The 25,863-nt window shown below is 42.0% G+C and overlaps 1 protein-coding gene across 1 annotated transcript in view; it reads left to right on the top strand.

Moving 5' to 3' along the window:
• The window catches only part of LOC121841470 (CUB and sushi domain-containing protein 3-like), a 633,380-nt gene that overhangs the window by 305,662 nt on the left and 301,855 nt on the right, over positions 1 to 25,863 (top strand). Inside the window, exons 8-10 of the mRNA XM_042310031.1 lie at positions 7,506 to 7,593; positions 10,086 to 10,210; positions 25,768 to 25,863. The exon at positions 25,768 to 25,863 is cut by the window's right edge and continues 26 nt beyond it. Of these exons, the coding sequence (XP_042165965.1) occupies positions 7,506 to 7,593; positions 10,086 to 10,210; positions 25,768 to 25,863 (309 nt within the window). The remainder of the gene's footprint in view (positions 1 to 7,505; positions 7,594 to 10,085; positions 10,211 to 25,767) is intronic.

Genomic DNA, 25,863 nt, shown 5'->3' on the forward strand with positions numbered 1-25,863 from the left:
TGACCATCTGTGTTACAGTATAATCCAACTGTAGCATGGTATATCACTATATTAACGTGCCATGACCTCACAATGAACCCAAAGCTCAGCTGTGGTACTACCAAGTCATACATGTGTCAAAGACGACAGAGTTAATAAACAGAAACGCTTGTGTCAAGTTAGCTATATGTGTTTGTGTGGATAGGAAAATAAATGATAAATGAATGAATGTTAATAGTGTTCTGGTGAATAATGCACTCTTGAGCTCTGGCCGTCCTGTGCTACAGTGCACGTGTGTGAGTCGATATCGCTTAAAGCCTGTTCCAAGGTGTAGCATATGCAATATTGATTTGAATTATCTGATATTAGGGATGCATTCCACTCCTCAAAGTGGGTAGTCGATGCAATTTCCCTTATTATCGAATCTGCGGGCCAACTATGGGAGGGAAAAAACGAAAAACTTCCGACTTGGGAAGCATCTTAAATTGATGGAATCCTGATGAACAAAGTACAAATTATTGACGGCCACAGGGTTTTTAATTAAAGACCTAGATAACAACAAAAATCTAGTCAGTGTACAACGCATTATGCTGGGAGTCAGGAAGCAGGTGCAGAAGGTAAGTTTAATGATAAGAATAAGGCAGACCAACAAAACTGGAGAAGCGTACTGAACGTGAACAAAACCAATACTGCCTGATGACTGAGGCTACTGAGGGCTAAATAACGGGAGAGTAATCAAGGTGATGATGAGGTCCAAGTGTGTGTAACGATTGGGAGCAGGTGTCCGTAAGGATGGTTGCCAGGACCGGTGGTTGGTAGACTGGCGACGTCAAACGCTGGAGCGGTGGAGCAGGAGTAGGTGTGACACAGTGACACTCGTGTTTTTGACCGATGTGTCTTGGGGAATGGTTATCTGTCATGATGAGCTAGGGATGCTCAAGGGCATTCCGATGTTAGCAAAAATATGGAATGCTCTTAATTTGATGTTTTATGAGTGCATTAATGAATGTTTCATTCTCTTCTTATGAAGCATTTTGTTTACCTGAAACCGTTTTGTTTAGTCTGTGTACTTGACACTGTCCATGCAATTAATGTTGTCCACATTTTTTAGCATACTGATTTGTCCATCTACACTGAACAAAGGCACTTCACAAATGGACAGATTTGTTTTTGTCTACTTGAAGAGCTTGCACCACTAATACTGTGCAAAGTCTCAAAAGACAACATGTTCAACTAACTCTATGTGTAATGCAGAGTGCCTTATAGGAGCAGTTAGGGTTAAGTGCCTTGTTCAAAGTTAAAGCAATGTATTGCTGCACAACAACATATTTGCATTTTCATGATTTTATAAAGGGTCTGCAACAAAAATGATCGGTCATATGTAATGTTAGGGTTATTGCGAAAAAGCTCCTGTCAAAACAGTGCTTTTGAGCAATGCAGCCTTCTCAACACCCATTTGGATTTTCACTCATATTCAGTGACAATTTTGTATGAAATAGAAGAAGAAGAAAATAAGCAGGATTCCCATAGTGCACGGTGTCCTCTTCGGCATGTGTGCATGTCCTCTCTGCGTGTTTGTTTGCTGTGTTTGGGCCGTGCCATATTGCATGTTATTAAATCCACATTAGAGCAATCAGTTAAATGTATTCACAGAGACATGCTTTGCTGTATTAATGCATTTATACAAATATGACGAAACTGAAAAAGCCCCAAAGAACAAAACACTGTTCTTTGAAAGCTACTTATCTTTAATATACATCAATATTATACACAGAGAAAGTAAACAGAAACAATAAAGACTGTAGTGCATAAACATACTAATGTGTGAACTGAATAAGTGTTCTTATACCCAGTTAGCAACACTACAATGGCCCATTTGGCCGAATGCCCCCCCCACCCCCCGGCAAAGTTGTAGGCCCTTCACTGCATACTACAGTATATACGGCTTCCTAGAAGTACTCTGGAATAACTTGAAAAGCAACTACATTGTTAATCAAGGGCATGACAAGACGCATGGCTTCCTTCCACTTGACGGGAGAAAGACTCCTACTCACTCCAAATCCAATCATCAATAAACCAGGCAATGTGATGAGAACTGGACCCTGGGGAGTCTTTCTGCATGGTTTGTCTATGTTGTACACAGCTTTCTGAGGTCTGTCTTTGTGTGAATGATAAATGAGTGACTGTACATTGAAACCTGTGACAGGACTGCGACTGGTGTAACAGGTGAGTTGGTTGTGTGTGTGTGTGTGTGTTTGACTGACTACTCACTGCCAGGCTGTCTAAGTATGGTACTGAGGTTCAAACCCCCTTGGGTTTCACACTTCGCTGGACATCTCTGCGGGAATAAGAGGCAACTTCTCTAAACATAGCTGACAAATTGTTCTGGTGGTGAAGGGAGGGACTCGATGGAGTGTGCCGAAATTTCATGTGGCGAAGCCTGTCGTTTTAGAACTGCTTTCCAAAGTGACGGATGGTGAAAACAGGGAGCTGGCGTCCCAGCACTGAAGCTTATACATTGAGTGGTTGTGTCCAAAATGGCACCCTATTCCCTATATAGGACACTGCTATTGACCTAGGGCCCGCTCTGGTCAAAGGTAGTGCATTATATGGGGAATAGGGTGCCATTTGAGACGCACTGAGGGTAGAAGAGTCTTGAATGACCCTCTGTAATCAACTGAACAGAAAATCTGTCTTTCCTCTCTTTGCCTTGTGCCATGCCTCATCCATCATACATGAGACCCTAGAACTATTCTCCTGGCATTTTTAAATCATCGCTGTTTTCTTTAGGCCATGTTGTGATGCGCTCATACGACAAGAAACATAACATTGATAGACATAACATTAAGAAACACTGACAGCCATAGATAGAGGATCCTGCTCTCCTTTACTCTACAAATACAAAACTAAAGGGCAATCTGGGATTGTTACATCTTTTGAACTTTGAAATTAATGATTTTCCAAAAAAAGGGGGTGGGCTGACTGCTTTGTTGTTTTTTTCAAATCCCAGAGTACTCATTTTATGTATGACTGATGGCGGTATAAAATATACATACAGAACATTGATAATGTATTGCTCATTTGGACAATAAAGCACCAGAATGCAACAATCAACAATCACAGCAATCCGCAGTCATCCCCAAAGGGGAACCATTTCTCACCATCATTATTTTTAAAGGTAGATGTATTTAGACTTGGAAAAAAGACAATCTTATTCTATGTGTAGTGAGTGTTTTTGGGTTTGTTTCTTGGCTGACACCACCCTTAGCTGAGTTGCCAACAACCAGATGTATCCGGATTTCAGGGATACGACTAATTCAACTTAGCTTCCTTTGCCGCTGAAAAACGGATGTGGGGACTCCGCTCAGGCATATTATTTTACGCCTGCTATGTTAGTTTGACACTGACTGCTACTTTCAGGGAGTATTTTGGGATTTCTCCAGCAGCTTACTGACCTAGAGGGAGGCAGCAGTGTAAACATATCCTCCTCTCAGCTGTCAAGCGCACTGACATGCTGCTGCTGCTGCTGCCGGTTTGAAAGGAGAACATTTTAGGGCAAAGTAAAGTAGCTGCGGAAAAGTCTAAATAAGGCGGCATTTTGCTGGCTTTGTTTGTGTGTGTGTGTGTGTGTGTGTGTGTGTGTGTGTGTGTGTGTGTGTGTGTGTGTGTGTGTGTGTGTGTGTGTGTGTGTGTGTGTGTGGGTGGGTGGGTGGGTGGGTGGGTGGGTGGGTGGGTGGGTGGGTGGGTGTGCATGTGCGTGTGTTCACTGTTTATGTTTATTTGTGGACTCCATCTACATTTCTACAGTACCGGTCAACAGTGGACACACCTACTCTTTCAAGGGTTTTTCTTTGCTTTTACTATTTTCTACATTGTAGAATAATAGTGAAGACATCAAAACTATGAAATAACTCTTATGGAATCATGTAGTAACCAAGAAAGTGTTGAACAAATCCAAATGTATTTTATATTTGAGATTCTTCAAAGTAGCCACCCTTTACCTTGATGACAGCTTTGCACACTGGAATGAGTCGGTGTGTCCATACTTGACTGGTACTGTATTCAAAAAAAGCTTTTATTTTAGTGTCTATAGTTCCTAAAATGTTCTCGAATAATGATAGTCTTTCTATCGGTTTTGTTTGTTTTCCCCATTATCCCATCAGCAGGTTTGCTTCATGCTGATTTGTTTTTATGTTCATCCATTTTAGATATCTGACATTTACTCAGCAGTCGGAAGTGACACGAATGGCCATCGTAAATATCTGAAGTAGGCACTGGGGCCTCTCTTAAAGCACTGTTAAAGTAAGAAACAGTGAACGACCCAGTCTGGTCTAACTCTACTCTATAAAGGATTATAGATTGTATATAAGATTAGACACCAGTACAAAGTTTGCAGCTGTCATTTCCAGAGGTTACATAGTCATCAAAGGTAAAACAGTGTTTACACTAATCATTAAGAAGTAAATGTGTTCCTTCTGAACATTTATAGCTAATGCATATACATTAGGCCCTTGTCTCATGATTTAATGTCCTGGTTCATGAAGACATATATGCTCAAGAATTCCCGCAGTGTTTCTTAGTCAATTAGTCGTTCAGGCCTTTGCCATTCTCTGTGCATCACACTATGTAGCCTACACTACGCCAGGTGGTTCCTGAGAGATATATCCAACGGTCAAACTAATCTCAACAAAGCAACAAATAATATAGACCTACAGTACATACAACAGATCTAATTAGCAGCCCTATCCACAAACATACATTCACCTTTTGAACTCGCATACAAGTATCCACGCAAATGAAAAAATGCATAATGTCCCTTCTGAGCATATTCTACTTCAGAAAGCCAGTAAAGCCACACCCACTCATTCAGCAGGGAGAAACATTGTTTTCCTGTGATACATATTCTATCAAATACTTTGAATTGTTTTCATTCTTGCTCTGTGTGGCTCATTGCATATTCCTACATTTCACCATTCATTTTTTTCTTATCTGCTGTCTATTGTTTTGCTGGTCACAAGGAGATATACTATATAAAATATAAACTGATTTTGTAGCCTGGTTGGTCTAGCAGTAATGTGTTAGCCTCCGGAACAGATGTCTACAGTGTCGGTACATAGGTTTGAATATGGCCAACTACCCTTTAACATAATCTCTCTCTATCTTTCCCCACTATCAGTCTGGCCTACTGTTCTTTAACATAATCCCTCTCTATCTTTCCCCAGTATCAGTCTGGCCTACTGCTCTTTAACATAATCTCTCTCTATCTTTCCCCAGTATCAGTCTGGCCTACTGCTCTTTAACATAATCTCTCTCTATCTTTCCCCACTATCAGTCTGGCCTACTGCTCTTTAACATAATCTCTCTCTATCTTTCCCCAGTATCAATCTGGCCTACTTCCCTTTAACACAATCTCTCTTTTTCTTTCCTCACTATCAATCTGGCCTACTGCTCTTTAAAACAATCTCTCTCTATCTTTCCCCACTATCAATCTGGCCTACTATATATATATAGTATAGTATATATATCATGGTGTATAAGACCCTTTTCACAATTTCTCAAGATAAACCTTACTGTATTTCCAAAGACACATGTTTTAACTCCTCCCACGCTGAGATTTTGAGAAAGTATTATTGTGTAAGACACTGAGCTCCAGCCAATTTCATTGCAGTACCTAAATGTTAAAGTTTCATGGATCTTCCTTCTATTAAATACTTGTGTGCTCCCTCCGCTCTGCATGCTGTCCTATTGGTTCCTGTCTTCAACTTCAGCTCCTCAAACTAAACCCAACGGAAATTAAATAGGAATTAAGAATCTGGATATTGGGTACGTCCCTAATTATAACATATTGTAGTGCACTCTTTTTGACCAGGACCCATAGGGAATACCATAGAATACCATTTGCGATGCTAGCCATTGTGTGGTACACCCAGCCACTGATCATCAGTCATCTAATTCCCCATCCAGCCAGCCTAGCATTATGCATTATGCAAGCTAGCTATTTGCTATCTGACCCTATGTACTGGCATCCTCCATTAGGCAGCCGGTAAACAAGACCAAGAGATGGAGCTAGGACTGGTGGATTTGATAAACAGCACTCAGCTGAGTGTTGATGTCGTGCCACATGACACATCAATAGTAATGGACACCATCTGTGCAGTTGAAGATAGAGAGGACAGAACGGCTGGAAGAACAGCATAGAAGACTGGATTCCTGTTAGGAAGTCTAAATGTGGCAAGACCTGAGTGTGCTTGTCTTTACGCGACAGAGCTATTTTGGGAGCAAGGAATAGATGTAAATGGACATAGTTTTCGACTGACAGAGAAGTACACATGTCTCTTCGAAAGAGGTGCCTAGCTAGCCACACAAAATACTAATTCATTTTGACTGTGGTTTATATATTTACCTGAATTTCAAAAATATTACAAATAACTTCCTACCCCTCCGGACTAAAGTCTGGTCCCTGACAAGCATTTAAATCTTTTAAATCTGTTATTTTCTCCTGAAAAGACAGGTTTTTGAGACAGTGAACAATGGGCTGCTGCAGCTGGCTTTTGACCACCATAACCATGTCTAAAACATTGAGATGCATGGTCAGATGTGGTCCAAAGCATTGGTCTGTAATTAGCTTGGTGTAGACACTAGCCCCCCTCTCCCCTCCCCTTCCTTCCCCTCCTCCCTCCAGTCAGACCATGGTGTTGTGGACAATATTAATGGCCATGGTGTGAGTGAGGCTCAGTCACAGGGAAAATGAAAACTGACATGCCACTCTCTGCCTCAGATGCAAAGTGATCCAAATGAATCACAATCAGGTTGTGAGAATGTCGATAGATTGCCCAACACTAGGCGCAAACTGATGATGCTCAGGGTAAGAGGTTACTGCTTATACCACTGCACCACCACAGGTCACAACGCTCTAGCAAGCCGTGAGAAGAGTTGATGATAAATGATGTTAATGGTGCGTAGTTTTCTATGATTTCCTTTTCATCCTTCCCCAAACTGAACCTCTCAGAATTAATGCCTAAACTGTTAACATTTGTGTTGTTTCAGTTTTAACCCTGTATCCATGCAGAATGAAAGCATCAGAAATAGACATTCATCCATAATATGTCGAATTTCGAAGGGAAACTATGAGATCTTGTTGCTGCTCCACCATCTTGTTGTGCACCTAACACCCTGTACATGATGCGTGTTGGTGTGTTAGCTGTCCCATCTCCACCCCCATCTTGTTGTGCACCTAACACCCCGTACATGATGCGTGTTGGTGTGGTAGCTGTCCCATCTCCTCCCCCATCTTGCTGTGCACCTAACACCGTGTACATGCTGAGTGTTGGTGTGGTAGATGTCCCATCTCCTCCCCCATCTTGCTGTGCACCTAACATCCTGTATATGCTGAGTGTTGGTGTGGTGGCTATTGTGTAAGAACAGAGGAACAGGGCCAGCATGAGAGCCTTGTCCTCTTTCTCTGGCCCTCTCCGACTGCTCTCCTGTATATATCATAATGCTCTGCTCTTATCTCCCCTGTCCAGTGAATGAGGGGGGCATCAAGCAGGCGTCCAACTCCTGTCCTGACCCGGGGGAACCAGAGAACGGCAAGAGGGTGGGCTCCGACTTTAGGTAGGTCATTTTGGGGTGAAGAATGGACCCTTACTAACATAGCACCCACTTTTCTCCTTTCTCTGTTTACTTTTCAAGCACATCGTCAGAAACCTTGTTTCAAGAGAATCAGCACTTATGAACGGTTTCAGAAATTCTTCATTTGTGAACCATAATGTGCAGTAATCCAACAGTTTTGCTGGATCTGTTTTTAAGGAATGTGCAGCAACATTACTTACCTGAGAAAGTGGGCCAGGAGAGACAGGACACTGGATTTGCAAAGCCTGTGGCAAGGCACCTCTAGGGTTGCAAAGTTCCTGGAACTTTCCCAAAATTCCCAGGGTTCCCAGAACTCCTGGGTGGAAAATTCCTAGAATCAGAAGAGAATAAGCAAGAAATCTCCTCCTCTCGGGATTGCTGCAAAACCAGGGAATTTTAGGAAGGTTACAGGAATTTTGCAACCCTGGGCACCTCTCATGTGGCTTGCACGTTGCAATGTGTTGGAGAACGTACTGATCAAAGGTTTTTTCCCCACCACAACTATAAAGAACAATACAAAAATAAACAAATACTATATTATTTACTACATTTACTGAGGTGCTGACTTGCTGCACCCTCGACAACTACTGTGATTATTATTATTTGACCATGCTGGTCATTTATGAACATTTGAACATCTTGGCCATGTTCTGTTATAATCTCCACCCGGCACAGCCAGAAGAGGACTGGCCACCCCTCATAGCCTGGTTCCTCTCTAGGTTTCTTCCTAGGTTTTGGACTTTCTAGGGAGTTTTTCCTAGCCACCGTGCTTCTACACCTGCATTGCTTGCTGTTTGGGGTTTTAGGCTGGGTTTCTGTACAGCACTTTGAGATATCAACTGATGTACGAAGGGCTATATAAACAGATTTGATTTGATTATTTATGAGTTATTTAAATGCCCAGTATAGACAAAGCAGATGAAGTTAAAACAAACAGCCTACAGCTGTTAACATGAATATTCTCAGAGGGCCATATCGCCTGTCAATGACAGTGGAAGGACACTGGACATTGATTGTAGAAGGAAGGTACTCTGGTGTCATTATGAGTGCAGTGTCATGAGCGTGACACACACCAGTAATACAGTTCAACCTGAATATGACACTAGCCTCTAGTATCGCTCCATCTGCATAGGAATCACTTCTCCTCTCATTTTTAAGTGTTCATTCAATGACACACACACCACTTCACTGTGGAATATTGACAGCAGCAGCTCAATGTGTGCAAAACCTAAGTCAATATTGAGCTCAGGGCCTGTAATCATATGGTGTCTTAGGGTAGGAGTACTGATCTAGGATCAGTTTAGCCTTTTAGATTAGAATGAATGGACATAATCATATATATATATATATTTTACCTTTATTTAACTAGGCAAACCAGTAAAGAACAAATTGTTATTTACAATGACAGCCTACAAACCCTAATCTGGACGATGCTGGGTAAATGCGCCACCCAATGGGACTCCCAATAAAAGCCAGTTGTGATACAGCCTGGAATCAAACCAGTGTCTGTAGTGACACCTCTAGCACTGAGATGCCGTGCTAGAGACTGCTGTCCTACTCCTACTCTGAGACTCTATATATTTAGGGCCCGTATTTATAAATACGGGCCCTGATGATTTTAACTGTGATGATGGCAGTGGAGATGGTATTCTATTTGAAGAGAGCTAAGAGATGCCAACAAGAAGACAATGACTTTATACCTTTTATGTTATGACTTATTTCTCTGTAACGTGTAGATGGGAAACATGCCCATTTCAGAATATCATACATATCATTGCAATTTTCCCGTGTGGATCGTGTTTGTGTTCATCTGAACAGGGTGAATAGTTTCTGGAACCATTTCCTCTGAATGATATCAGATTATCTCAACCGAGCCCCGAGTTTGAGCTTCAAACAAATCGAAGGCCTTTCAAACCAGGCTTCTTTTTTTTTACTGTGTAGGACAATCAAAGATTGTCAATCAGAGATTATTAATCAGAGATTACTTGCAGATGTATTTTGAGGTATAAGATGTTTGTAGTTCAATAACACACATTAGCTGTACATCAATACTTTCAGTTCGTTTACAGTATTTGGCTTTGTTGTGTTAAAAAAGCCCTATATTCCAATATCACATGGTCCTAGTGGGAATCTGTTTTTAATTACTGTTTAATGTGCACAGATAGGCCTATACTTCATGTGTTTCTACAGTATGTAATGTAGTAACACTCCTGTGTGTGTGTGTGTGTGTGTGTGTGTGTGTGTGTGTGTGTGTGTGTGTGTGTGTGTGTGTGTGTGTGTGTGTGTGTGTGTGTGTGTGTGTGTGTGTGTGTGTGTGTGTGTGTGTGTGTGTGTGTGTGTGTGTGTGTGTGTGTGTGTGTGTGTGTGTGTGTGTGTGTGTGCGCGTGCGTGCGTGCGTGTATGCATGTGTACATGTGCGAATGTGCCTGTATATGTGTGTCTGCCTGTCTGTGTTCCATCTCTCCCAACAACAGTATCGGAGCCACCATCCAGTTCCTCTGTAATGAGGACCATGTGCTCCAAGGCTCCAAGACCATCACCTGTCAGAGGGTGGCCGAGGTGTTCGCTGCCTGGAGTGACCACCGCCCCGTCTGCAAAGGTCAGTTAGCACCCCTGGCAACTGCCTGCATGCTCCTGGACCCCAAATGGCACCCTATTCCTTATTTAGTGCACTACTTTTGACAAGGGCCCATAGGGGGCTGGTCAAAAGTAGCAAACTATATGGGGAATAGGACACTATTTAGGACGCAGTGCATGGCTCCTGGGTCCCAAAACTCATTGAGAATATAGATATGGAGCCCTCATGGAAATGTCAGAGTACTTTGTCATTTTCAACTGAGCGACATTTTGGTGGCTTGGTTTTTCTGGGAGATTGATTTGATATATAATTTGGGATTCTGTGTAATGGTCATGATGTTCAACAGTGGATCAGAGACCTGCTAAGGTTTGATTAGTCAGTGTTACCGCAGGGGAGGGTCGGTGTGACAAGCAGACAGGTTGTTAGAGGTAGCTGGGACACACCTGTGGGCCTGATCCTTTTTTGTGACACACACACACACATTCATCAACCAATCGTGGTCCATTTTGATGGTGACACACACATTGACCAACCAATCCTATCCCAGGCCACTGTGAGGCCTCCGGAGTGGCTAGGACGACCCACTTTGCAGATCAGTAAACAAAGTAAAATTATTCTGTGTGTAACATTTAAAGCATCTTGCCTATCACGCCCTACATTCATTCATCAGAGCCATCCTCAGGTTGTGCTCTCCAGCCGGGCAAACAATAAAATAAAGAAAATGTTCTAGTATTTCAGGCAGAGTTTAATTATAGGTAATTAGGTACTGAAATTAGTTGATGCGGCAATGGACAACAACTTCAAGACATAATTATTGTCTTGCTGGATAAGTCTTCTATCTCCCTCTCCCCTCTCTCTCTCTCTCTCTTTCACTCCCTTTCCCAGCTCTCACTCACTTTCCCAGCTCTCACTCCCTTTCCCAGCTCTCACTCCCTTCCTGTCTCTCCCGTCATTAATGAAGCATTCACCTGTTGTTTGTTTTTCCTAAAATGTGGAGACATTATTATCTAATCAATTAAACACAGCTGATATCAATTAAGCCAAATCCTGTCACTTGTGTGACTGTGATGCCACCCTGGGAACTGACCGGCCTGAACAATGCCCCCAGGATACCCATGTCTCTGGGGTGTATCTAATAACACCCTTGCATCGGCTTGTCTCTTAGCAGGAGACTCCCTTCAGACTAATGTTTAGTTCATTTATTAGGATTCCCATTAGCTGTTGATCATGCAGTAGTTACTCAGAGAAAAGACAACACAAAGACAATATTATACTACATATAATTAGTCAAGACACCAAGAGACAACCAAAATACTTCCTATACACTATTCATATATACCGATCAGTTAGATATTTAGATGAGGGACGGGCAACTCCAGTCTTCAGGGGATCAAAGTAGTGTCACACTTTTTCCCCATACCTAGCAAACACAGGTGATTCAACAAATTGTATTTTAAACTAAAGATCATTATCTGTTGATTACATTCAAGCAGACACTCTTATCCAGAGCAACTAGGGTTAAGTGCCTCATAGAAGGTCACATCAACAGATTTTTCCCCTAGTTGGCTCAGGGATTCGAAACAGCGACCTTTCGGTTACTGACCCAACGCTCTTAACCACTAGGCTTCCTGGAGTCAGGTTAGCTGGGGCTGGGGCAAACGAGCAACACCAATCACGCCCCCGAGGACTGGCATTGCTCATCTCTGATTTAAGATGTGACAAGATGTTTATTGATCTCTTTCTTTAAAATAAAAAATAAGCTAAGCTTGCTGTCTGCAGGAGTAATAACTGGTAGCAGATGTGTTTGTGCTGTCATGCAAACGTTTTTGGCTGTAGTTCGAGTTGTTTACACATTTTTATTTGCTTTAATTTATGTGATGTTATTTAATGTTTAACTAGGCAAGCGAGTTAAGAACAAATTCTTATTTACAATGATGGCAGATCTGTATAGAAGCAACGTTTACTGAATGGTTAATAACAGCTGATGGCGTAGAGGGTTGATTACGGTACTGTTTACGTTGTAGTTTTACACCAAACTAAATTAAGGCTCTATGCTAAAACACTGTAGGTGTTTTTCAATACACTACATGCCTTTTATATGTAAGGCATTTTTAATGGACATAGAGCATGTAAAAACACCTACACGTTTACACTTTAAAATCCACCTGAGTGCCTGGACCTAGGATTCTTTAAAGCATTTAACCCTTTTTTTGTTGGAGTGTATGTATCTTGTTTTTCTTATTTATCAGTCTAAACGGTTTTATACTGGATTCTGCTGTTGTGTTCCCTAAGAGGGGAGGTTCCTACAGTATGTCAAGAGTCAAAATAGATCTAAATTAAATTATCCAAATGAACTCAACATAACATTAAGATTCGTAGGTATGATGATGGTCACAGTATCAGGGGTACAGTAGTGCTCTTTCTTGTTTCTATTTGAGGTAATTATTATTCAGAGAAGGTTGTTCGATAGAGAGGATGTGGTAAAACCTTGTAATCTCAGAACCATTTTCAGTTTGAACATTCAACATGCCTGTCTTTCTTATTTACATGAGCTGTCTGATGGATATTGCAAACCTCCCATCAAACCAACACTTAACAGTTCACTACTGTATATAAAAACAAGTCACAGGCACTCTTGATCTTGTTTCTTGTCAATTGTCAACTCTGCAATGTCCTTGTGTCCCACAAATGACTTATCCACCACCATATCTCAATGCATTACAGTATGTCAGTGAACACTAGTGCCATATGGCCACATGACAACCAGACAGCTGGTTAGGCCGATATGCCCACACATTCTTCTCACTTCTTTCAGTACTTTAGTCTGATTGGCAGTGTCTTTGAAGCATGGAAGAGGGTTGATATGACTAAATACATCCAGGAAGTGTATGATATCATGACGTATAACCCGGCTGTATCCACTGCCAGTTGAACTTTATTAGGAGGACAAAAATTATTCCCTATTTAGTGCACAACTTATGACCAGGGCCCTTCGTGGTCTTATTAAAATACATTCACTATATAGAGTATAGGTTAGAGAATAGGGTAGAGAATAGGGTCGTTTTTTCAGTTGTACTTAGACTCTGTCGATTATCAGGGACAATCCAATAAATAGACGTCAAATGCCAAAAGACAAAACATACTTTTATTGTATTGTGTATGGAAATGATGAAGTGCACAGTGGTCTAATGCACTGCATCTCAGTGCTAGAGGTGTTTCTACAGACCGATAGTGTGGTGCACAATTGGCCCAGAGTTGTCCGGGTTAGGGTTTGGCCGGGGTAGATAATTTGTTCTTAACTGACTTGCCTAGTTAAATAATGGTTAAATAAGTAAACAAAAAAGCATCAGGACATCCTGTTTTTGTTTCTTTAAAACTAGCAAAGCAACATTTGAATGTGTACATGTACAATATATACCACAGGAGGTTGGTGGCACCTTAATGTGGAGAATGGGCTCGTGGTAATGACTGGAGCGGAATCTGTGGAATGGAATCAAATACATCAAATACATGGTTTCCAGGTGTTTGATACCATTCCATTTTCACGTTCCGGCCATTATTATGAGCCATTCTCCCCTCAGCAGCCTCCACTGGTGTATACAGTACCATTCAAAAGTTTGGACACACCTACTCATTCAAGGGTTTTTCTATATTTTACTATTTTCTACATTGTAGAATAATAGTGAAGACATCAAATCTGTGAAATAACACATATAGAATCATGTAGTAACCAAAACAGTGTTAAACAAATATATGTTATATTTGAGATTCTTCAAAGTAGCCACCCCTTGCCTTGATGACAGCTTTGCACACTCTTGGCATTCTCTCAAACAGCTTCACCTGGAATGCTTTCCCAACAGTCTTAAAGGAGTTCCCACATATGCTGAGCACTTGTTGGCTGCTTTTTCTTCACTCTGTGGTCCAACTCATCCCAAACCATCTTAATTGGGTTGAGGTCAGGTGATTGTGGATGCCAGGTCATCTGATGCAGCACTTCATCACTCTCCTTCTTGGTCAAATAGCCCTTACACAGCCTGGAGGTCTGTTTTGGGTCATTGTCCTGTTGAAAAACAAATGATAGTCCCACTAAGTGCAAACCAGATGGGATGGAATATCGCTGCAGAATGCTTTGGTAGCCATGCTGGTAAGTGTGACTTGAATTCTAAATAAATCACAAACAGTGTCACTAGCAAAGCACCCCCACACCATCACACCTCTTCCTCCATGCTTCATGGTGGGAACCACACATACGGAGATCATCCGTTCACCTATTCTGCGTCTCACAAAGACACCGCTATTGGAACCAAAATTCAAAAATTTGGATGCATCAGACCAAAGGACATTTTCCACCGGTCTAATTACTAATTACTAATTGTCCGTTACTCGTGTTTCTTGGCCCAACTAAGTCTCTTCTTATTATTTGTGTCCTTTAGTAGTGGTTTCTTTGCAGCAATTCGACCATGAAGGCCTGATTCACGCAGTCTCTTCGGAACAGTTGATGTTAAAATTCCTTGACATTTTCCAGATTGACTGACCTTCATGTCGTAAAGTAATGATGGACTGTCGTTTCTCTTTGCTTATTTTTATTTAACCAGGTAAGTTGACTGAGAACACATTCTCACTGACAGCAACAACCTGGTGAATAGTTACAGGGGCGAAATTAATAAACCAATTGTAAGCTGGGGATGATTAGGTGACCGTATAAGTGTCAGATTAGGAATTTAGCCAGGACACCAGGGTTAACACCCTTACTCTTACAATAAGTGTCATGGGATCTTTTGTGACCACAGAGAGTCAGGACACCCATTTAACATCCCAGCAGAAAGACAACACCCCAATGTCCCCAATCACTGCCCTGAGGCATTGGGATATTTTTTTAGACCAGAGGAAAGGGTGCCTCATACTGGCCCTCCAACACCACTTCCAGCAGCATCTGGTCTCCCATCCAGGGATTGACCAGGACCAACCTTGCTAAGCTTCAGAAGCAAGCCAGCAGTGGGATGGATGAAGGGTGGTATGCTGCTGGCGTGCAGGGTGGTATGCTGCTATTTGAGCTGTTCTTGCCATAATATGGACTTGGTCTTTTACCAAGTAGGGCTATCTTCTGTATACCACCCCTACCTCGTCACAACACTGATTGGCTCATTCGCATTAAAAAGGAAAGAAATTCCACAAATGAACTTTTATCAAGGCACACCTGCTAATTGAAATGCACCTCGTGAAGCTGGTTGAGAGAATGCCAAGAGTGTGCATAGTTGTCATGAAGGCAAAGTGTGGCTACTTTGAAGAATCTCAAGTATATTTTGAGTTGTTTAACACCTTTTTGGTTACTACATGATTTCATATGTGTAATTAAATTGTTTTGATGTCTTCACTATTATTCTACAATGTAGAAAATAGTAAAAATAAAGAAAAACCTTGAATGAGTAGGTGTGTCCAAACATTTGACCGGTACTGTACATATATACATAATGGTAATAACACTGCTGCCATAACTGTCTTGTGTATAGTTAGGGAGACCGCCACTAGCTGTAAATTATGTATGATACGTTTTACTGCGGACAGTATTACAAATTACACCTTGAAATGGGCAGGCAATGTTCCGCAGCCACTTTCCGTGTGTGTATGTGTGTGTGTTGGGTGAACATGCGTGCTTGTACCGGCTTGCCTCCTTGTGTGTGTGCGTGTGTGTCTCTCCCTGTTTGTGTTTGTCGGTGTGTGAGACCAGTGTACTCCTGTTTGGAAGGGAAAAAGGCAAAGTACCTTGGGTCAGGGTTAATGATGTCATTGATCATTCTCAGTGGCCATTGTTTTTTAGGTTACTTTGTACCTCCCGTTCCTCCGAGTCGCCAATCAGACCAGCTAATCTTTATTCTCTCTGCTGAATTGGCTCGTTTTCCCCCAGCGGAAGGTCAGCCTGAATGCTGGCGGACATAAAACACCAACAATAGGATAGAAAACAAGTAAAACATGTGCAGGGTGTTTTATCAACGGCAAACGACTAATTATCTTGATGTCTTCAAGTGTAGGCTTATCTCCCTGGCTTGGCATCCCTGACTGGGAGAGCTGGGTTTGTGAAAGTTCACCATTAAAATGCTGTAGACAATAACAAAAAGAGGAGGATCCGCAATCTGGATCTCTGAATTGTTAATTTGCCTGACAAAAAAACCTGGAAAAAACAAGGGACTTAAGGACAACCAAAGTCAGATTTCAGAGACTTTATTTTGCCTCTCCCAGCACGCATGATGCCATTATCCCTCAGTGTTAGATGAACCAGAGAGTATAGCCCTGTCTTGTCCCTCTTGTGAAATCATGTTTCTTGTTTGTGAAGGTGGGGGTTAGAAAGGTAATGAATTGTTTGCTCACCATCGTGTCCCGTAATTGTATAGATCATTTCTATCTGGCTGCTCGGCGTGCTTGCTATAAGTTACGCCATGCACCCAGCAGGGAGAGCCAAGGCTCTTCATTTAGTAAGCAGTAATTGAGCTGTCAGTCCATGGAACACAGGCATGCCTAGATCTACGTCCCCTAGATAGAATGCAGATTCTGTTTCACTGAGGCCTAGCTGACACTGTCCGCCCCCAAAACTGAATGGTTACAAATCCCATTTCTATGTCCATACGTTGTTGTCACGATGTACATGTGGAGAAGCACACTGAAGGATGGAGGGACTAGCTAGTGAGACTGACTTTGAGGACTTTTTAATACCACTCTTAGGCCATCACTTTAGTGATACTGCTTATGTTGTGTTGACTACAGTGACAGAGATAGAGAGGTCAAAAAGAGAAATAAATTGAGAGTGAGAGAGAGAGAAAGAGAGAAAGTGACAAACAGACTGAGATAGTGAACGAGAGAGAGAAAGAGAGATAGAAAGGGAGACAAATAGAGAATCAAAAATGGAGACAAAAGACACAGGGAGTGAGGGAGGTTAAGGGCTCATGCCTTTATTACTTGGCCACTACTGTGGTACAGTGAGACAGGAGTGGGTGTGAGGTGTTAGTGTGTAATCGGGTGTGTAAGCACCATGTTACCAGACACTGTGTGAGGTCTGTGTCTCTTTCTCCGGCGCCCTGCAGGCTATCAGGCCAGCTGCCTTCACCACTGGGTGAGATCTCTGTCTACTATCAGGCCAGCTGCCTTCACCACTGGGTGAGATCTCTGTCTACTATCAGGCCAGCTGCCTTCACCACTGGGTGAGATCTCTGTCTACTATCAGGCCAGCTGCCTTCACCACTGGGTGAGATCTCTGTCTACTATCAGGCCAGCTGCCTTCACCACTGGGTGAGATCTCTGTCTATTATCAGGCCAGCTGCCTTCACCACTGGGTGAGATCTCTGTCTACTATCAGGCCAGCTGCCTTCACCACTGGGTGAGATCTCTGTCTATTATCAGGCCAGCTGCCTTCACCACTGGGTGAGATCCCTGTCTACTATCAGGTCAGCAGCCTTCACCACTGGGTGAGATCTCTGTCTACTATCAGGCCAGCTGCCTTCACCACTGGGTGAGATCTCTGTCTACTATCAGGCCAGCTGCCTTCACCACTGAGTGAGATCTCTGTCTACTATCAGGCCAGCTGCCTTCACCACTGGGTGAGATCTCTGTCTACTTTCAGGCCAGCTGCCTTCACCACTGGGTGAGATCTCTGTCTACTATCAGGTCAGCAGCCTTCACCACTGGGTGAGATCTCTGTCTACTATCAGGCCAGCTGCCTTCACCACTGGGTGAGATCTCTGTCTACTATCAGGCCAGCTGCCTTCACCACTGGGTGAGATCTCTGTCTACTATCAGGCCAGCTGCCTTCACCACTGGGTGAGATCTCTGTCTACTATCAGGCCAGCTGCCTTCACCACTGGGTGAGATCTCTGTCTATTATCAGGCCAGCTGCCTTCACCACTGGGTGAGATCCCTGTCTACTATCAGGTCAGCAGCCTTCACCACTGGGTGAGATCTCTGTCTACTATCAGGCCAGCTGCCTTCACCACTGGGTGAGATCTCTGTCTACTATCAGGCCAGCTGCCTTCACCACTGAGTGAGATCTCTGTCTACTATCAGGCCAGCTGCCTTCACCACTGGGTGAGATCTCTGTCTACTTTCAGGCCAGCTGCCTTCACCACTGGGTGAGATCTCTGTCTACTATCAGGTCAGCAGCCTTCACCACTGGGTGAGATCTCTGTCTACTATCAGGCCAGCTGCCTTCACCACTGGGTGAGATCTCTGTCTACTATCAGGCCAGCTGCCTTCACCACTGGGTGAGATCTCTGTCTACTATCAGGCCAGCTGCCTTCACCACTGAGTGAGATCTCTGTCTACTATCAGGCCAGCTGCCTTCACCACTGGGTGAGATCTCTGTCTACTTTCAGGCCAGCTGCCTTCACCACTGGGTGAGATCTCTGTCTACTTTCAGGCCAGCTGCCTTCACCACTGGGTTCCAGGAGCACTGAGGACAAGACTCCCCATGGTGGAGACATACACAGACACCTCAACAGACACATGCTTAAACAGAGACACACACAAAATCATACATACACAGATTCACCTCTCTCTGTCTCTCTGTCTCTCTGTCTCTCTCTCTCTCTCTCTCTCTCTCTCTCACTCTCTCTCTCTCTCTCTCTCACACACACACACACATATTTACAAAAACAATAAACAAACATGCAGACACAAACAAACATGCAGACATACTTACACAGTACATTTAAATAGATTAATTAGGCCCAAATTTATGGATTTCACATGACTGGGAACAGGGTTGGGGAGTAACGGATTACATGTCATATGTTACATGTAAGGGATTACAAAAAAACAGTAACTGGAATCTGTTCCGTTACCAGCAAAAATCATTTTTGAAACTTCTCTGTTTTCTCAATGACATTTAAATCAGCATTGAACATTTTTTGCCTAAGCGAGTCTGACCACAAGTCAGAGGCCACTATGATGACACACCAAATGTGTTTGATCAAGAGCAAGAATAGGCTTTTGTAGGCTATAGTCCAAGCCATGTCTTCCAATGGTACGACTCCTTTCGGCATCCGAAGATTATCCGACATGAATAAACGCTTGGAGGTAAGGATGACAGCAGTGGTGTAGTCTACAGAGATATGGATATGAATTGATGTGAATCACACTGCCGCTCTCTCATTTAGCTATTTGCGCCTTACGGATTGTGGTTGTTATGGATGGCTGTTCTCAAATCCAAATGGACACATGCTCAAAATCGCACCCTTTTCCTAGATCCATTTTTGGATTTATAAATTATATATACTAAATATATACACTACCGTTCAAAAGTTTGGGGACACTTAGAAATGTCCTTGTTTTTGAAAGAAAAGCACATTTTTTTGTCCACTAAAATAACATAAAATTGATCAGAAATGCAGTGTAGACATTGTTAATGTTGTAAATGACTATTGTAGCTGAAAACGTCAGATTTTTAATGGAATATCTACATAGGCGAACAGAGGCCCATTATCAGCAACCATCACTCCTGTGTTCCAATGGCACGATGTATTAGCTAATCTAAGTTTATAATTTTAAAAGGCTAATTGGTCATTAGAAAACCCTTTTGCAATTATGTTAGCGCAGCTGGAAACTTTTGTACTAATTAAAGAAGCAATAAAACGGGCCTTTAGACTAGTTGAGTATCTGGAGCGTCAGCATTTGTGGGTTCGATTACAGGCTCAAATGGCCAGAAACAAAGAACTTTCTTCTGAAACTCGTCAGTCTATTCTTGTTCTGAAAAATGAAGGCTATTCCATGTGAGAAACTGCCAAGAAACTAAAGATCCTGCTCAACGCTGTGTACTACTCCCTTCACAGAACAGCGTAAACTGACTCTAACCAGAATAGAAAGAGTAGTGGGAGGCCCCGGTGCACAACTGAGCAAGAGGACAAGTACATTAGAGTCTCTAGTTTGAGAAACAGACGCCTCACAAGTCCTCAACTGGCAGCTTCATTAAATAATACCCGCAAAACACTAGTCTCAACATCAACAGTGAAGAGGCGACTCCGGGATGCTGGTCTTCTAGGCAGAGTTGCAAATTAAAAGCCATATCTCAGACTGGCCAATAAAAAGAAAGGATTAAGATGGGGAAAATAAAATGTATTTAATCACTTCTTTAATCAGCTCCGATACTGTTGCTGGGAGAGAGGGAACACAGACACACATATGCAGGCACATGCACGCATGCATGCACACAAACACACACACACACACACACACACACACACACACACACACACACACACACACACACACACACACACACACACACACACACACACACACACACACACACACACACACACACACACACACACACACACACAAACACACACACACACACACACACACAAACACACACACACACACACACACACACACACACACACACACACACACACACACACACACACACACACACACACACACACACACACACACACACACACAGGAGTGTTACTACATTACATACTGTAGAAACACATGAAGTATAGGCCTATCTGTGCACATTAAACAGTAATTAAAAACAGATTCCCACTAGGACCATGTGATATTGGAATATAGGGCTTTTTTAACACAACAAAGCCAAATACTGTAAATGAACTGAAAGTATTGATGTACAGCTAATGTGTGTTATTGAACTACAAACATCTTATACCTCAAAATACATCTGCAAGTAATCTCATCTTTGATTTTCCTACACAGTAAAAAAAAAAAGCCTGGTTTGAAAGGCCTTCAATTTGTTTGAAGCTCAAACTCGGGGCTCGGTTGAGATAATCTGATATCATTCAGAGGAAATGGTTCCAGAAACTATTCACCCTGTTCAGATGAACACAAACACGATCCACACGGGAAAATTGCAATGATATGTATGATATTCTGAAATGGGCATGTTTCCCATCTACACGTTACAGAGAAATAAGTCATAACATAAAAGGTATAAAGTCATTGTCTTCTTGTTGGCATCTCTTAGCTCTCTTCAAATAGAATACCATCTCCACTGCCATCATCACAGTTAAAATCATCAGGGCCCGTATTTATAAAGAGTCTCAGAGTAGGAGTGCTGATCTAGGGCTCCCGAGTGGCACAGCAATCTAAGGCACTGCATCTCAGTGCTAGAGGTGTCACTACAGGCCCTGGTTTGATTCCAGGCCGTATGAGGCGTCTTTAATCAGCACAACAGTTTTCAGCTGCGCTAACATAATTGCAAAAGGGATTTCTAATGATAAATTTGCCTTTTAAAATGATAAACTTGGATTAACTAACACAACGTACCATAGGAACACAGGAGTGATGGTTGCTGATAATGGGCCTCTGTACGCCTATGTAGATATTCCATTAAAATTCAGCTGTTTCCAGCTACAATAGTCATTTACAACATTAGCAATCTCTACGCTGTATTTCTGATCAATTTGATGTTACTTTAATGGACAAAAAATGTACTTATCTTTCAAAAACAAGAACATTTCTAAGTGACCCCAAACTCTTAAACGGTAGTGTATGTGTATATTTATCCATTGATTATTGAAGAATGTAACTTAGAAATGCCTCATGAGTTTAGTTCAACTGTCACACTCCATGAGAACCCAAAATATAATCTTGTTTTCCTCCAATGTTTGTTAAAATTGTAAACGTAAACAAACACTGAACAGACTCATTAGATGGTTGAAACAATATTTTTGATATCAATATTAATATCCATAGCTATGTCTATTAATCTGAGAGTGAGCACATTTCTCCAGGCCAATCCCTCAGTTTTGTTTTACCAAAACAGGCAGGGTGTGGATTTTGATATTGTTTCATCTGTGGATGTGCCCTTTAAATATCTGCACATTATCAAGATATCAAAGTGTCACAAACAAAAAGGTAAACAATAGTCCTATTGCGCTTGCAGCATATGACATTCAATTTTCACATGTAAATAGCACTTTTCAGTAGTGCTCAAAGCATGCCGTTCCATGAGCGCAGCATTTATTTTTCACTTGAATCAACGAGCTCAATCAGTCCTCCATGACAACAAAATCATAAACAACAGAGTAGGGCTGGCTAATAAGTCCTTAGTTTTGGGGTCATGCTCAAGTAAAACAATTTGGCTAATCTATACTTTCATATTTCCAAGTCCTATTCTTGAAGATCAAGGGGTATGAAATATATTGTAATGACTGGAATTATGATAGACTTTGGTTTTTAATGTAAAGATATAATTGAATTGTATTATTATACAGTGTGTAGCAGAAAGCGATGGGTTCGAAGAAGTCTACATAACCAACCCATTAAGTAACATTTAACATCCATATATGGCCAGATATGTAAACTTTAACATGGATTTATCCTGCAATAGATGCCGTTCAATTGATAACAATTGTCTTCTTCTAATGCCTGTTAAGGGGAAAGTCATCTACATGTAATCAGATCACGTTACTGAGTTTGGGTAATCCCAAAGCTACTTTACTACTCTACTGATTACAGTTTTGGACAGGTAACTAGTAACTGTAACGGATTACATTTAGAAAGTAACCTACCCAACCCTGCCTCAGAATACAGATATGCATCTGTTGGTCACAGATACCTTAAAAGAAATGGGCCTCACAATGGGCCACAGAATCTCATCACGGTATTTCTGTGGATTCTAATTTCCATCAATAGTATGAAATTGTGTTCATGGTCCGTAGCTTATGCCTGCCCATACAATAACCCCACTGTCACCAAGGGGTACTCTATACACAAAGTTGACATCAGCAAACCGCTCACCCACACGACGCCATACACGTGGTCTGAGGTTGTGAGGCCGGTTGGACATACTGCCAAATTCTCTAAAACGATGTTGGAGGTGTCTTATGGTAGAGAAATTAACATTTAATTATCTGGCAACAGCTCTGGTGGACATGCCAATTGCACGCTCCCTCAACACTTGTGACATTGTGTTATGTGACAAAACTGCACATTTAAGAGTGGCCTTTTATTGTCCCCAGCACAAGGTGCACATGTGTAATGATCATCCTGTTTAATCAGCTTCTTGATATGCCACAACTGTCAGGTGGATGGATTATCTTGGCAAATGAGAAATGCTCACTAACAGAGATGTAAACAAATTAGTGTACAAAATGTGAGAGAAATAAGCTTTTGGATAATTATGCATATGGAAAATTACAGGGATCTTTTATTTCAGCTCATGAAACATGGGACCAACTGTTGTTCAGTGCACATACACACAAGCTGGCATATGTACAAAGAGAGAGAGAGAGAGAGAGAGAGAGAGAGAGAGACATATACCACCTTCCACAGCACCATACTATCACAGAATAAATCCCCTGATTCTCACCTCCCTCCCTGAGCCCATTGTGTATGTTTGTTCCCTTTGTTTGTGTCACAATCCCCCGATCCCGTCACACCTCCACCCACCCACCTCTCCTCCCCTCCCTTCCTCTATGGCACTTTCTTTCTCGCCGTGGTACCCTGACCTTTAGCTGGCCACTAAATCACTGGCTGGCTGTCACCCACATGTCTGTTTGTTCCTGCGGCTAAAGGCTGTACAAACTAATTAAGGAAGATGCCACTTGAAATCATGCAGAAAATTGCCTAGATCTATATTTTCAGGACAGCCCAAGGGTATGCAGAGTTAATCATGAATTTCAATTTAACTATTCATTGGTGCTCTGTTTTCTCTCTCTCTCTCTCTCTCTCTCTCTCTCTCTCTCTCTCTCTCTCTCTCTCTAAGGGCTCTGTCTGTATCTCTTTCTCTCTCTCTTTTTCGGTGCAGATCTGTTATTTCTCTCCCAAGATGAGATTGTAATAGGAAGTGTGTTGCGTTTATTAAACAAATGAAGACTCATTAGCAAAGTTGTATTGAGAAGAAGAAATCTTATTCCCCTTACAGACACACCATGGGAATGTCATTGCTCTCATAGCTAAGGCTGATGAGATAGTTGATCGACTACATGTCTATTATTTCCTGTATTTTAAACATTAGTGTGGGGACTGGATGATTAAAGAGCCCGGTGACATTTGTTTTATTGTAGCCCACCAGCTCAAGGATATTACATAACCTCCAAAGTGACAGTCGATCACATCTCTTATTATGAGGACGACTCAGACATTATAAATACCCAGGAATGACATTCTCTGCTTGCTCATTGGCTTGTAGTATTACTGAAACACTTCCTCATCTCTCCTGGGTTAATCCTATTGAAATAGAATGAATCATGTTAATAATGGGACCCTTTCTACTTTTACTTCCTGCTTTAATCCTATGAGTACACTCAAAGTGGCTGCTAGTCCACACATTATCGCATCATTGACTTGAATGGGGAGGCCGTTTTACTCATTGTAGTTATGTGGTTGATACCGGAAGTACTCCATGTCTGGCCCTGGATGTCAAATCTATGTTTGAAATTCAATGGAATCTGCCATAGCAATGGTAACAAGGTACCTAAGGTACCAAACTACTGCCCACACATAAAGGGGAAACATCTACCAGTGAAGGGAGTCTACCTGGTAGATGAAGTAGCAGTAGTGGTATTTGATATTACCCAAAACCATTTTTTGACTTTATCTGACCTCTTGTGTAAATGGACCCCAATGTAAGGTTTCTGGAATTAACTCAAGTGCTTTAAAGTTTCTGCGTTATGTGTGACCGTATAGTGCACTGTATTCAAGGCTACTTGTGATGCTGTTTTTCCCAATGTGCCAGTGACTTTCTGAGAGTGTGGATTATACCTGAGGGGTCTACAGAGTCATCGGTGTTGACACCTTGCTACATACAGAAATAATGACTTATTTATTTTCAAAAGCAATCAAGATGTCAGAGACTGATAAAACCTGATGTCTATAGTATGTAATAGGAAGGGTATGGGCCCTGTTTAAAAGTAGTGCACTAAATAGGGAATAGGGTGCCATTTGAGACTCCGTCACAACATTGTCACTTTGGCATCGTCGCTGATGAACGGCACCAATAACACAGACTTTATAGTCATAGTACTGTCCTGTTCCAGATGAATATTCCAGAAACTCTTTTTTTAGCTGTGTTAGCCGCAAGCCCGGTAATCTTTCATAGCTGTCAGTGCATTTGGAAGACAGGCAGGACAGACGGGACACAGACAAGCCGTGTCTGTATTTAACAAATAATGACTGGTGTTTCTCCATTAAGATAATGAAGAAGGCCTTGGTGTTTTTTTTTTCATTTGCACAGAGTTTAACTTGTTCAGCTGTCATGAATTTAGTCATCTGAGTATAAAATGACATTCATGACAACAGAAACCCTGGCCTTAAATGACTTGTTCTAGTTCAGATAGCAGCAGGCTCTATTGAGAATCTGTTGAAGTATAATTATGAGTTGAATATAGCCGAAGCAAAGGGGCCCTGGTGTCTTGACGATATTTCATTAATACGAGCATTCAATGTGAGCCAAATCAATACAGCTAAAGCGACTACCTACACATGCACGTAATCACACACACACAGCATTTGGCAAAATCTGTCTCCAATTAACCACAACTTTTGTGTTTGTCAGGTTGATAAATGTCAGGCTCCAAATGAATAACCTTCCTTAATTTCTTTATTTTTCTCTTTCTCTTTCACAGTGAAAACATGCGGCTCTAACCTTCAAGGTCCTTCTGGTACATTCACTTCGCCCAACTTCCCCATCCAGTATGAGTCCAACGCTCAGTGTGTCTGGA

This window comes from Oncorhynchus tshawytscha, linkage group LG31 (assembly GCF_018296145.1).
Source record: "Oncorhynchus tshawytscha isolate Ot180627B linkage group LG31, Otsh_v2.0, whole genome shotgun sequence".
NCBI lineage: Eukaryota > Metazoa > Chordata > Actinopteri > Salmoniformes > Salmonidae > Oncorhynchus > Oncorhynchus tshawytscha.